We start from the raw sequence: 14,256 nt of genomic DNA, 5'->3' as shown, positions 1-14,256 counted from the left end.
GTGGGGAGAGAAAAGGCAGATGTTTCCAGTTAAGAAGAAATCTACATTTTCATTAGGAAAGCAAACAATGAAATTTTGTTATTTAGTCTAAACTTTTAGTATGCTGGCAGTTTTTGTAGCTATTAATCTAACAAAACCAACCATGATATCTCACTGAGTTTGCATGCTAAAGAAAATATGTGCAAATTCTTGGTGAATGATTTAGGGGGAAAAAAAACCTGCTGGATTTTCAAAAATTTGCCTCTGCACATTCCCATTTTCATTACGCATGCCACTGTCATCTCTCAGCTTTGAAACCATCTAGAAATGCAATGCCATTTGGGGTAATGCAACCATTCAGCAGAATATTTAAGTCCAAGCACATGAAAAAAGTATGCAGGTCCCACTTTTTGGTGAGCTATACAAGTGGGAATATGCAGAAGCAGTTGAACTGGTAAGTAGTTTTTCTTAATTATATTTCAATTTTATATTTGTAGTAAAGGATTCTTTGGCCACTTTATTGTGTAAGCTACCTGACTAAACTTACCACACATTTTTGTTAATATTTGCTAAATGGTATATATACTTTCAGGAGTTTCAAAAGATCAATACAGAACAACCTCCCATTGTTCTCAGCAACAAAATAGAACCGTGTTCAACTCTTGAAGCAGCACCACTTTTGGTAGATCTGAAAAAGGTAGTATTCGCATTTATTTGATATACTGAATTATATTAAAGACGGTTTCTTATGCCCCCAGCACATTCCTGAAATATTAAAAGGACTACATTTTTGAGAGAGATAGGAGTGAACAGAAAGAATCTCAATCCCTCGCTTTCGCTCTCTCTCTCTCAATCCCTCTCTCTCTCTCCTTTTTCTTTTAAAGACACCTTTTTGAGACTTAGTTCTCAAATTTCTAGCCCCTGCCTCTATTACTTGGTGGAGGGGGGAGCTAGGAGATTTCTATTTGTATAATAAATAAGCAGAAGTATCAGACTATTGCCCAGACAATGAACTGTCAGAATCTCCCAGCATCTTTTGGGAGTCTCTGTGTGGGAAAGGGTATTCGATTGTATGTGTCTGCTTCAACAGTCATGGAAGGGAATATGTCTAGACACATTCCTTGTGTTTAATATGGAGAGCCAGACTCCTGGGGAACAATGTCTTGGGAAGAGGAGGAGGGAGGGGACAAAGCTAGCAATAAGTAGGAGATACTTGGGGAAGGTGCTCATTACAGTAGTGTCTTTCTAAGAATTCAGAATGGGAGAGCATAGAATATTTTATTACCTGAGTGCCCTAGCTACTACTTTTAACAGAGAGAGCTTTCATTTAATGTTTTCCATTTTCACTTCATCCACTGATTGATTACTTCAGGATAATTTTGAATGTGTTCCATTGAGATTCAGAACCCATAATTGAGCAGGTGGTGTCCCCCCCACCCCCCAACAAATCCTTCAATGACTGGATGGTAAGGTTCAATCTGGTGTTTTTTGTCAAGTGTACGAAAGCTTTTATATACACTTAATTTATGATTTCATTCAACACCAACTATATCCAAGGGTATGTCTACACTAGCCTCCTAGTTGGAACTAGAGAGGCTAATGTAGACATTCGAAGTTGCAAATCATAGAATACTAGGACTTCTGACTCATATTCAGCTTGTGGTCCACTATAACCCCTAGATCCCTTTCTACCGTACTCCTTCCTAGACAGTCACTTCCCATTCTGTATGTGTGAAACTGGTTGTCCCTTCCTAAGTGGAGCACTTTGCATTTGTCTTTATTAAACTTCATCCTGTTTACCTCAGACCATTTCTCCAATTTGTCCAGTTCATTTTGAATTATGACCCTATCCTCCAGATTAGTCGCAACCCCTCCCAGCTTGGTGGTATCTACAAGCTTAATAAGCGTACTTTCTATGCCAATATCTAAATTGTTGACGAAGATATTGAAGAGAGCCAGTCCCAAAACAGACCCCTTTCGGAACCCTACTTGTTATACCTTTCCAGCAGGATTGTGAACCATTAATAACTACTCTCTGAGTACGGTTATCCAGCCAGTTATGCACCCACCTTATAGTAGCCCCATCTAAATTGTATTTACCTAGTGTATTGATAAGAATATCATGTGAGACCGTATCAAACGCCTTACTAAAGTCTAGGTATACCACATCCACCTCTTCTCCCTTATCCACAAGACTTGTTATCCTATCTTTACAAATCCATGCTGGATGTTCCCTGTCACTTTGCCACCTTCCAGGTGTTTACTGATGATTTCCTTAATTACCTGCTCCAAACTAACTGATCTGTAGTTTCCTGGGTTGTTCTTATTTCCCTTTTTATAAATGGGCACTATATTTGCCCTTTTCCAGTCTTCTGGAATCTCTCCTGTCTCCCATGATTTTCCAAAGATGATAGCTAGAGGCTCAGATACCATCCTCCTTGAGTATTCGAGGATGCATTTCGTCAGGCCCTGGTGGCTTGCAGGCATCTAACTTTTCTAGGTGATTTTTAACTTGTTCTTTTTTTTATTTGATCTTCTAAACCTACCCCCTTCCCACTAGCGTTCCCTATGTTAGGCATTCCTTCAGACTTCTCAGTGAAGACGGAAACATCTCGGTGAAGACCGAAACAATGTAAATCTCGGTAAAGCCCGGGATTTAAATATCCTGGGCTTTATTTGCATGTTCCGGTCCAGTTGCCATTTTAAAATTCCACTAGCCCGTAGTAACTGCCTGCGGCTAGACGTAACTGTTACACCTCATTCCATGGAGCTTCCCTGGCTTCATTTGCAACTTCGAAAGCCTACATTAGCCTCCCTAGTTCGAACTAGGGGGCTAGTGTAGACATACCCCAAGAGAAGAATGTGGAGTTGAATTTTTCATAGCTGCTACAGAGCAGGTCAGTCTCTCCTCCCTGATTTTACTTTGGTTTATTTGTTCAAAAGGATCTCAGTGATGGTAGTTGGCTTGAAAATAGTTCCTCACCAGTGATGTTCATATGAGTGCTCCACTTGGAGGTATGGTAATGCCTGGGTTTGGAGATCTTCATCAGTGCTGTTAGACTTGTAGAAATATAACTAGCAGAATCTTATTTGGGGGATAAGGCAACATGCCACTCTTATTGTGAAGACAAAATTCATGTACTGTCCCTTGCTACTAAAATTATCCACCATACATACACACCTTTCTACAAAAATGATATAATTATCAGCTTCAATTGCTCATGCTATTCCATTGGTAATTTGGTCTAGACATTAGGAGGGGAGCTGAGTCATGTCAGTGTGCACTGATGCTCCTGGAGGATGATTTTAGAACTGAAAGACCCAAATCTATAGTTTTGCACCCATCTTTTAATATGCTTTAGTCTGTAGATTTTTGTCCTCACCATGTATGACCATGAATCATCAGTAAACAGCAGATGAGACTTTGATAATCTTTTCTTGATGGGGCTTCAGTCTCTTTTGCCTAGGTTCTTTTGCAGGGCTCTCACATTATTCCGTAGTATCAAGGTGTGCTAACAACTGGTCTTCCAGACAGGCTGACTTGCACACCTCCCATATTCACACTTTTAAATGGGATTAGACACACCTAACTTTAAAACATGTCAAGGCGGTACAGAGGTTAATATGGGGTTTCAGTTAAAATAAGGAGTTATTCCTAGTTACAGTGTATTAACAATTTAAAATAGGGTTTTAGTTACAATATATAAAAGTTACAATAACGGATTCAGACAAGGTAATTCCTAACAGGCTACTAACAAATTCATTCAAAGATAGTTTCAGTTCATGAAACTACATAATGTCAGGTTGGTAGACATAATTCATTAAAAGGGCAATTTAATTAATCAGCCCTAGAGCGCTCATCAGATCACACATGCACACACGCTTCCTCTTCTATTGTGAGTGAGATGTTTATATAGCACTCTAGAGTCTGACTACCCCCAGTTCCTTCTCTGCCATCTTTGGTCTCAGAGGGTATGTCTACACTACAATGTTAGTTCGAACTAACAGACGTTAGTTCGAACTAACATTCATAGGCGCTACACTAGCGCTCCGCTAGTTCGAATTTAAATCGAACTAGCGGAGCGCTTAGTTCAAACTAGGAAAACCTCATTTTACGAGGATTAAGCCTAGTTCGAACTTACTAGTTCGAATTAAGGGGTGTGTAGCCTCTTAATTCGAACTAGTGGGAGGCTAGCCCTCCCCAGGTTTCCCTGGTGGCCACTCTGGCCAACACCAGGGAAACTCTATTGCCCCCCTCCCAGCCCCGGACCCCTTAAAGGGGCACGGGCTGGCTATGGTGCCCGTGCCAGGTGCAAGCCTGCCAGCACCCAGCCAGCAGACCCTGCACCTGGCACGGCACAGAGCCACCCACCCGATGTCCCCCAGCCCACCCCCTCTTCCCGGGACCAGGCTGGCGGCTCCCGGGAGCTTGCCCGGGACCGCAAGAGGCAGGCACCTTCCTGGGCTAGTGCAGACATCGTGGACCTTGTCCACGATCTCCGCACTAGGCACAGGAAAGTGGCTGTCTAGGGCAGGAGAGCTGCCAGCATGGCCACCCAGGAGCAGGTGTGCATGAAAATCAAGGGGGTCCACTGAGACCCCCGACCCTGAGCTTACAATGGCCGTCCTGGGTCAGACCAAAGGTCCATCTAGCCCAGTAGCCTGTCTGCCGACAGCGGCCAACCCTAGGGACCCTGGAGGGGATGGACCGAAGACAGTGACCAAGCCATTTGTCTCGTGCCATCCCTCTCCAGTCTTCCACAAACTTTGGGAAGGGACACCACTCCTACCCCCTGGCTAAGACTACTCCATAGACCCAACCTCCATGACTTGATCTCACTTCCCTTTAAACTCTGTTCCAGTTCTAGCCTTCACAGCCTCCTGCAGCAAGGAGTTCCACAGGTTAACTATTTGCTTTGGGAAGAACAACTTTCTCTTACTAGTTTGAAGCCTGCTACCCATTCCTTTCCTTTGGTGTCCTCTAGTCCTTCTTTATGGGAACTCATGAAGAACTTTTCTGAATGCACCCTCTCCACCCAACCCCTGCTTTTAGAGACCTCTATCCTGTCCCCGCTCCATCTCCTCTTTTCTAAGCTGAACAGTCCCAGTCTCTGTAGCCTCTCTTCATCTGGGACCTGTTCCCAACCTCTGATCATGTTAGTTGCCCTCCCCTCTCCCAGCCTTTCTCTTCGCCTCTCCCACCTCCTTTTCCCAGTCTCCCCCAGTTTTGTTCAATAAAGACAGAGTCAATGTTGGAAGAAACGTTATCTTTATTTTGTACATCAGGAAGGGGGGCTAGGGAAGGGTAAGTGGAAGGAGGTGAGGGAGGAATGGGGTACGAGCCCCCGATGGGGAGGAGTGGGCTGGCTCTGCAGGCTTCTGGGGGTGGAAGCTCTCCTGCAGCCCCCCAATTGCTCCCTCTCCCCAGATGGCAGCCTGCGGCAAGTGCAGCCGGGCTGATGGCCGAGTGCTGTGATGTGCCCAGTGTGGGCACTCAGGGCACTCCAAGCCAGGACTGGTTTTCAAGCGGGGCACCCCTGAGAACTGTCTGTCCGGGGTGGGGGTCGGGTCCCTTTAAGCGCAGCCCTCGGCTAGCCTGAGACAGCATCTCCACGCTCTAAGTCCTCCTCTGATGCCCTGCCGGCACTGCTTCCGGCCATCCTTAAGCCCTGTTCAGGGTCCACTCAATGTGGACATGCTAGTTCGAATTAGCAAAACGCTAATTCGAACTAGTTTTTAGTTCTAGATGCGTTAGTTCGAATTAGCTTAGTTCGAATTAACTAATTCGAACTAAGTTAGTTCGAACTAACTCTGTAGTGTAGACATAGCCAGATGGAGACCACACCAGCACCAGAGCTTGCTTCTCGTGTTCCCCGAGTGAATAGTGCATTCATTGTAGTTTAGTTAGCATTTCTTCTGTTTCTCCGTTCTTCAATTAAAATATTTTTGTTTTAACTTTAACTTTACGGCTATTTATTAAATTAGGTTTTAATTTTTCTGTCCTTTGAGACCAAGAAGTTTTGTTCCTTCACACTTATGTCCAGATGCCCTGAGTTTAAAAAGTGCGCTCCTCTGGGGTTGCTTTTCTGGTAAAAACCCAGTTCTGATCCACACCATACAGTAAGTACTGGAAAAGACTAGATATATTTGGCAGAAAGGCATGCTCTTCTGTCTTGCTACAATTTAGGATTGCCAATTACTCTGCATTACTAACCAAGTATACATACACCTGTTGATAAAATGAGACCTTTTATTGAACAACTTCCAGAAAAACAGAGAAGCATACAAACCCAATATGGATGAGGGTTCTCTAATAGCCAAAACAGTTCTTCAAGCCTTTCTGGATTCTGCAGACACAGCCAGCAGATCATGGACAGCTACCATAGTAATGCACCGAGCATCATGGTTACACTTCTCTGGGTTCCCTAAAGAGGTACAGACCACAATAGAGGATTTACCTGTTAAAGGCCAAAAACTTTTTTCTTCTACAACAGATACATCACTGCATACATTAAAAGACTCTAGAGCAACTCTAAAAACTCTAGGGATGTATGTGCCACCACCAGAAAAGAAACAGGTCTGCTTCTAAATTCAGCACACCCAGTCCTCCATATAGACCCTACAACAGAGGGGATATGACTAAAGGCCCAGGCAGAAACAACGACGTAAGCAACAAAACCAGGACCAAGCTGCAATATTTATACCATCCACATCATGACAGTCATTTTGAAGCATTGGTCAAAGGTTCAACACTGCCCACTCGATGGTAGTTGTGTTCCCATAGTCTGCTTCTATTCTATATGGACCCACATAATAGACAGATGGATACTGGAAATAATTTCACAGGGATATTTTATTCCCTTCCTCTCCTTCCCCATCCCTCTTCAGGAGCCCTTGCCATGAGACGCTCTTACAACAGGAGATAGACAGCCTCCTCTGCCCAAGAACCATAGAGCAAGTACTAACTCAACACAGGAGAAAGGAATTTTATTCCCATTACTTTTTAACTTCCAAAAAGACAGGGATGGAGACCCATTTTAGACCTACACCCTCTTAACAAATTTTCAAGAAAGCAACATTTCAGTGGTCACTCTAGAAAAGATAATTCCATCACTAGAGAAATGAAACTGGATGTCATCCCTCAATCTACAAGACACTTTCATATTACAATTCACCCAGTCTACAGGAAATTTCTGTGTTTCAGTCTACGAGGCCAACATTATCAATACTATATACTACCATTTGGTTTATCATCAGCCCAAAGAGTATTCTCAAAGGTACTGTTGGTTGCAATATAACATCTGAGAAAATCGGGAGTAATGATTTTCCCGTATCGAGATGATTGTCTAATGGTAACTCTATCAATGCAATTAGCAACATTACCAGTTGTACCTCAGAAAACTGGCATTCTCTGGTCTGTCCACATCCGTGGTCCATCAGGAGCATGGATGCTTCTGGACCAGAGAGAGTGCAGGAGGGCCAGTCGGTGCTCGGGAAAACACAGTTGGGCAGCTCAGCTGGAGACAGTACAGGACTGGGTCCAGAGTTCCCCAGCTGAAGGAGCACGGAGCTGAGCCAGTGTCCCCCAGCGGTCTGCATTGGCATGGGGCCAGCACCCTGTGGGGCTGGGGCTGGAGTTTTGTTGTAGTCCCACGGCAGCTCGGGCCTGAGGCCAGAGTCCCGTGGTGGAGTAGCAGCCCCAGGAGCCCCATGGTAGCTCCCTGGGAGTGAGAGGCTGGAACACTGCAGCAGGAGCTGGAGCCTCTGATGCCCAGGGAGTTGGCAGCAGCCAGGCAAGCAGTCCCGCTAGGTTGAGAGAGTGGAAGGGCAAGACAGGGTGCCTGCTTGGGGCAGCCTGCTGGCAGCAGGTGATGGGCTTGGAGACTGGTTGCAGGATACCTCCCGTAGTACTGCAAATTCTTTCATTTGGGACCGATCAGGCCTGCCAGTGCCAGTCCAGGGAGGTCCATTTTGTACATACAAATTGCACAATCAACCTGTTCAGCATCCTGTGGTTCCAAATACAGTTAGAAATCTCATCTAGCCCCAACCCAGAAACTAGAATTTATAGGAGCAACTTTGGACTTCATCTATGTTGCAGCCAGGTTTTTGCACCATTGTTTTCAAGTACTAGCATCATTGGCTTCGTCCCTCGTGAGTAGCCTCAAAGTTTCAGCCAGACAATGCCTTCAGCTGTTACAACTTAGTAAAGATGGCCAGACTGCACATGAATTGCCTACAAGGAGCGCACGTGTTTTTGTCCACACAGACATCAGTTAGGGAAATCCCTCAATGTCCCCAAAAGAGTAAAGCAATCTCTGGACTGATGGTTACAACCACAGAACCTATGTTCAGGAGTGCTCAGGAGTGGATAGGCTTTACCTGCACGTTCAGCAGCCTGTCCCCCAATGGGACCTCAATCTGATCCTGTCTAAGCTTATGGGACCTCCCTTTGAACCCCTGGTGATGTGCTCGTTGCTGCACCTGTCCTATAAGGCATCCCTTCTGGTGGCTATCATGTTGGCCAGATGTGTGTCCGAGCTCAGGGCCCTTATCTCAGACCCTCCATATACAGTTTTCTTTAAGGACAAGGTCAGATTGCGCTCTCACCCCGCCTTCCTTCTGAAGGTGGTGTCTAACTTCTGTGTGCGGCAGGACATTTTCCTGCCAGTCTTTTACCCCAAGCCACAGGAATCAGGTAAGCAACAGGTGTTACACACTTCAGATGTCAGGAGGGGTTTGGCTTTTTATTTAGAGGACAAAGCCATTCCGTAGGTCACCTCAGCTCTTCGTCGCCATTGCAGATTGGTAGAAAGGCCAACCAGTCTTCGGTCAAAGGATCACTTCCTGGATCATGGCCTCCATTAGGGAGTGCTAGGGGCTGCCCGGAGTTCCAGTCCGTCCTCTCATGGCCCACTCTACTAGAGCTCAGGCCTCTTCGGTAGCCTTTGTGGCTCAGGTCCCAATCCTGGATATCTGCAGGGCTGCCATATGGTTCTCTGCCACTCCTTTGCTAGTCACTATACTCTGAATCAGGCAAGGGAGGATGCTGCCTTGGGTAGGGCTGTCCTCCATTCAGTGGAAGGGTAGAACTCCAACCCTGCTTCCTGGGGTTTCTGCTTAGGAGTCACCTACATGGAATGGACATGAGCAATCACTTGAAGAAAGAATAGTTACTTACCTCATAACTACTGTTCTTCGAGATGTGTTGCTCATGTCCATTTCAAATCCCGCCTGCCTCCCCTTCTTTGAAGTAGTTCAGTAAGAAGGAGCCTAAGGGGTGGGGGAGGGCTAGCAGGGGTATATATTGGTTGGTATTGTGGCGCCACTCCAGGGGGCTACTCTGCTGGCCCAATGGGTACTGCTAAAGGAAAAAATTCCGACGACACATGCACGCGTGTGCACATCTATGTGGAATGGAAATGAGCAACACCTCTCAACAGCTATGGGGTAAGTAACTGTTCTTTCTCACAGACAATACAGCATGTATGTTTTACATAAACCATCAAGGAGGCACAAGGTCATACTATCCATGCATAGAAGCCATTGCTCTGTGGTATTGGTGCACAAAAAATCAAGTGGACATTTCTGCATACTCACAAAAGTGGCAACGTTTTAAAGTATGGTCTACAGAGTATTCCATACTGCCTTCCTCAGAACCTCTCCTTAAAGTGCTGGACTACTTACTTCCTTTAAAAACACAAGGTTTTTCAAACACTTCTATTAGAATACTTTTGACCGCAATTTCTAGTGAACATTCTCACATAGAGAGGTACACACGGCCACACAGTGTGTACTCACCCAACCATGAAAAGATTTTTAGGACTCAACAATGCCTTCCCTTCTCTGAAACAATTGCTGACTTGGCGGGATCTGAACCTTATTCTCAGGACGTTGGTAGGGAAGCCACTTGAACTTGAACCTATGGCTACTTATTCATTGTTATATTTAACAATGAAAGTAGCTTTCCTGATCGCCATTCCTATCAGTTAAATTGTTGCGCTTATGGCCAGCCCTCCATTTACAATATTCTGTAAGGCTAAAGTAATCCTCTGACCCTATTCCAAATTACTCCAAGGGGTGTCAGCATTTCATAGTAATGAACCATTATACTTATCTGTTTTCCATCCTAAACTGCATCTGGATGTCAATACTGCTCGCCTCCACACCTTACATATTCGCTGAGCACTTGCATTTTATCTAGAATGAACAAAGCAATTTAGACAATCTCCTAGATTTTCATATCAATAGCAGACCGATCTAAGGGCCTAGTGATTTCCAAGCAAAGGCTCTCTAAATGGATTGCTAACTGTATCAAGCTATGCTGCTTCTTGAATAACATCCCAGTTTCTGATCATATACATACTCCTACCTACGCAGTGTCTACATCAGTTGCTTTCCTACATAACAGTCCCATTAAAGACATTTGTAAAGTGGCAACATGGACTTCAATGCATACTTTTACCAAACATTACGCTCTAGACCAGGGGTCTCCAAACTTTTCAGCCCGAGGGCCGCATTAACTATCAAACAGCAGTTCGGGGGCCAACTACACACTTGAGGTCCAAATAAAAAACAATCAAAACATGGATGTTGTTTTTAATTATTTATTTAATATTATTTTATTCAGTTATTTAATAACACATTGATACACTACACATGAACACCTGTATTAGTGTGAATGGTGAAATTGTTTCCTGGATGCCAAAATAGCAGACATTTCTGGCTTTGCGAATCCGTTTCTCCCGGAAGGGGGGGGGGGGGCTTTTCCCCCTGCTCTCCCCTTCCTCTGCACGCTGTCCTCCCCTCCTGCTTGCCACCGCTCACTCCTTCCCCCCCCCCGGGCGGAAGGGGTCACCTTTTTAAAGTTCCCGCCGGGGTTCACGTTCCCCCGCACGTCGCCGGGCGGGCGTTACCACCACCGCCCATCCTGCCCCCTGATTGGCCGGCTGCCCTGTCAGTCTGGGCGGGGGAACGCCGCCGTGCTAACCCCCGCCCCCTGCGCCGCCGCACAGCCGCTTGTCAGCAGAGCGGCCCGCTTCTCCTGCCCCGGCGCGGCGTGAGTACACGCCGCACACCCCTGACAGGGCCCCTCCCCCCGCGCGGCAAGAAGGGCCCGTTCGGCGGCGCCCCAGGGACGGTCTCCACGGGCCGGATGAGAGGGCCTCGCGGGCCGCATCCGGCCCGCGGGCCGTAGTTTGGAGACCCCTGCTCTAGACAAATACGCTGCCCAGGACACACAATTCAGCTTAGCAGTTCTCTTATCTAAGTGGAGCATCCACAGGGACACTCCTTGAAGAGAAAGGGGTGGTTACTCACCTTGTGAAGTAAGTGATGTTCTTTGAGATGACTGTATTTGTGTGTGCTCCATGACCACTCTCTTCCCTTTTGCTTCAGTGTCTTAACATCTGTCCGTGGCTGAGAAGGTAATGAGGGACAATTGATTAATCCATATGCCTGCATGCTCACTATGCAGTGAGACGGCTCAGTGCATGCGCATCGGCATCCAGGGTACTGCTGCTAAAAATATCTGACTAAGTGTAGGGGCACCAAAACACTTACAGTAGAGCACCCACAGGGAAAACCATCTTGAAGAATATTAGTTGCTGCACGAGGTAAGTGAACACTCTTTATTCACCCTGTGTAGAAACTGAGGTTCATTGAGATGTGGCTCCCTATCAGTGTTTCACCACCTGGCACACCCTCCCCTTTGCAGCTGAGTACACTGTGGCAGAGAAGGAATTGGGGCAGTTGATCTGCATATAACATCCTGCTCATATATTGGTTGATAGACCTTGTTGATGAAGATTTCTGATCCTAGGAGCAAGGAGAGCTGCCTCACTCACAAGTGTAGCACTCATAGCGGGACATATCTTGAAGAACCTCAGTTACTGCACAGGGTGAATAAACTCTTTCAAATCAGCTCCATGGAGACTTGTGTGTAAATTTTAGAAAGCATAATTGTATTTAAAAATTGGTATTCAAGTAAATTAGAAATAGAGGAAGCCCTCACTGTTTGTGGTAGATATGTTCCTGACACTGTGAATGGTGAATTCCACAAATACTGGGGACAGAGGGAAGCAGAGGAAGTGCTTCATTACCTCACAGCTCCTGGCTGCCATGTGAAGGCAGGGGGCTGACTGCTGCTGCCCCGCAACAGACCCCCCCGCCCAACACCACATTCTCTCCCCTCCTCCCTTGGCCAGGGGATGGAGTGTAATGGAAGAGGGAAGCAGGGGATTGGCAGAAAGAATGGGGCTTTTGGATGGGAAAGATCTGTGAATATGTGAAATCACGAATAGTGATTCCATGAATTGAGGGTCTCCTGTACTTCTGAACTGGCATTATGCCATTTAAAGCAAGTGCAAGCAATATTTTTGGATATGTTGAAGCCCTTCTAGAGAGATGCCATTATAGTTATGATAAATGTGGGTCTAAGAAATTGTGAATGATGGATCCTGCTGATGTATTATTGGGATCAATAATTGACCCAAATGTGATGGTGAAATAAAGTGAAACAAGTGTTTTATCTCAAAAATTTACTATGTTGACCCAAGAAAAATAAACTTTGTGTGTTTTTCTTTCTTTCTCTTAGGTATTTCAGATCTTTACATCTTTTTAAAGAATACTTTCAAAATTGAGTACCAAAATGTCTAAAACTTACTTTACATAACTTCTTTGTTTGGTAGGAGCTACTCTGGAATAAATTTCTATGTCCTAATCTCACGGAATCTTACTGTTGGCCACCAATAGCTCGTGGATGTGATTCAGTTGTCATTTGTCATCATGGAAATGATCCTCTTTTGTATATTCCACCATTTCTTACATTTTTACAGTCAGGGAACTGCTACAAGTCGCTGCCAGCTAGGAATGGAGTAAGTATATAAAAAAAATGTTTACAATATGTTGCCACTTTTTCTAATGTAAAGTGTAAGTGACTTAATAGAGTTTCATTTGAAAATATGCTCATTTTAGGCATATAAAACCTAGGCCATTCAGGAGTAACATGTAATGCAAAGGCAGTTGAAATGTCTCAAATTCTTCACTTTGGTATGTAGGTAGGTATGTAAGGTACATCTATGTAATTGTTCTAGTGATAAGCCCTTCTCCTCGGCACCAAAGCATGCTGGAGTCGACGTCCTGACACACCCCAACAGTGAGATCACCGGCTGCGACTGCCACCGCACCATCCTGGTCAACCTCGGAGTACTTGACCAACTCAGAGGCAAAGTTTGTATGGTCATCCAGGGGCTCCAGATCCCAGCACCGGTCCTACTCCCGGCACAGATCATGGCACCGCAGCACCACCAGCAGCAGCAGCAACAACAATGGCCCCAGTCAACACCAGTGTCAGTGCTATAGCAGTCCTGGCCTTGACAAATACAGGTCCTGGCTCAGTGACCCTTTTTTGGATTCCCTGGGGTTACCACCATAGCCATGGTGCGAGCCCTTGTAGGTCAGAGTCAGTCTTTTCTGGGCCTACGGCGTCTCCGTCAGTGACCCCACCGACTCAATTCCCAATGTCGGGGCAGTCCCTTCTTCCAGGCTGAGCCTCCCTGAAACCCCTGTTGGAGAGAGGTGCCCTTGCTGTTCATCTGCAGCCTCTCAGGCCCACTCACGAGCCCATGATCCTGAGGGGCAGGCATGAAAGGGTCTTCCTTGTCCTCACCAGATGAAGCACTTGGGAAATCTCTCCCCTCTATGCCTTCCATTGACTCAAGGTCCCATCAGGAATTCCTTGGTTGTGTAACCCAGAGTCTGGGGTTCTAGGCAGAGAGGGTGTTGAAGGATTTGGACCCACAGTTGATACCTTACATCCTGACACCCCTACCAGAGTGGTCTTAGCGATCAACAAGACTGTGGTTAAAATCACGAAGACCTCTGGCGCAAACCCTGGCCTCTACCTTACCTATGGACAAGAAAGTCAAGCGAGGTATTTTGTATCACAGGAGAGGAATGAGCACCTCTTCTCCCACCTATCTCCAGGGTCTCTGGTTGTTTAGGTGGTGAACCAGAGGGAGAGGCAGGGCCAGCTGGGTGCTGCCCCTAAAAGTAGAGATGCCAAGAAAATGGATCTCTTGGGCAGAAAGGCCTGTACATCTGGGTGTCTTCAACTCTCTATAGTAAACCAGCTGGTCCTGCTGAGTCGCTATGAGTATAACACTTGGGCGACCATGGACAAGTTTGCCAAACTGCTTCTTAGGGACTCTGTCTGAGGTTAGAGCCCTTGCGGGGGAGGGCAGGGTAGTTTCTCGGGCTGCCTTCCAGGTCACCTTG

General features: G+C 46.0%; 1 protein-coding gene across 7 annotated transcripts in view; it reads left to right on the top strand.

Annotated features, from left to right (window-relative positions):
* Positions 1–14,256, top strand: part of TDRD12 (tudor domain containing 12) — a 234,520-nt gene that overhangs the window by 65,284 nt on the left and 154,980 nt on the right. For all 7 annotated transcript variants that reach the window (XM_075940127.1, XM_075940126.1, XM_075940125.1 and 4 more), the window contains 2 exons: positions 572–676; positions 12,669–12,854. In XM_075940127.1, coding sequence (XP_075796242.1) covers positions 572–676; positions 12,669–12,854 — 291 coding nt within the window. The remainder of the gene's footprint in view (positions 1–571; positions 677–12,668; positions 12,855–14,256) is intronic.

This window comes from Pelodiscus sinensis, chromosome 12, assembly GCF_049634645.1.
Source record: "Pelodiscus sinensis isolate JC-2024 chromosome 12, ASM4963464v1, whole genome shotgun sequence".
NCBI lineage: Eukaryota > Metazoa > Chordata > Testudines > Trionychidae > Pelodiscus > Pelodiscus sinensis.
This window is presented reverse-complemented; position numbering and strand designations above follow the sequence as displayed.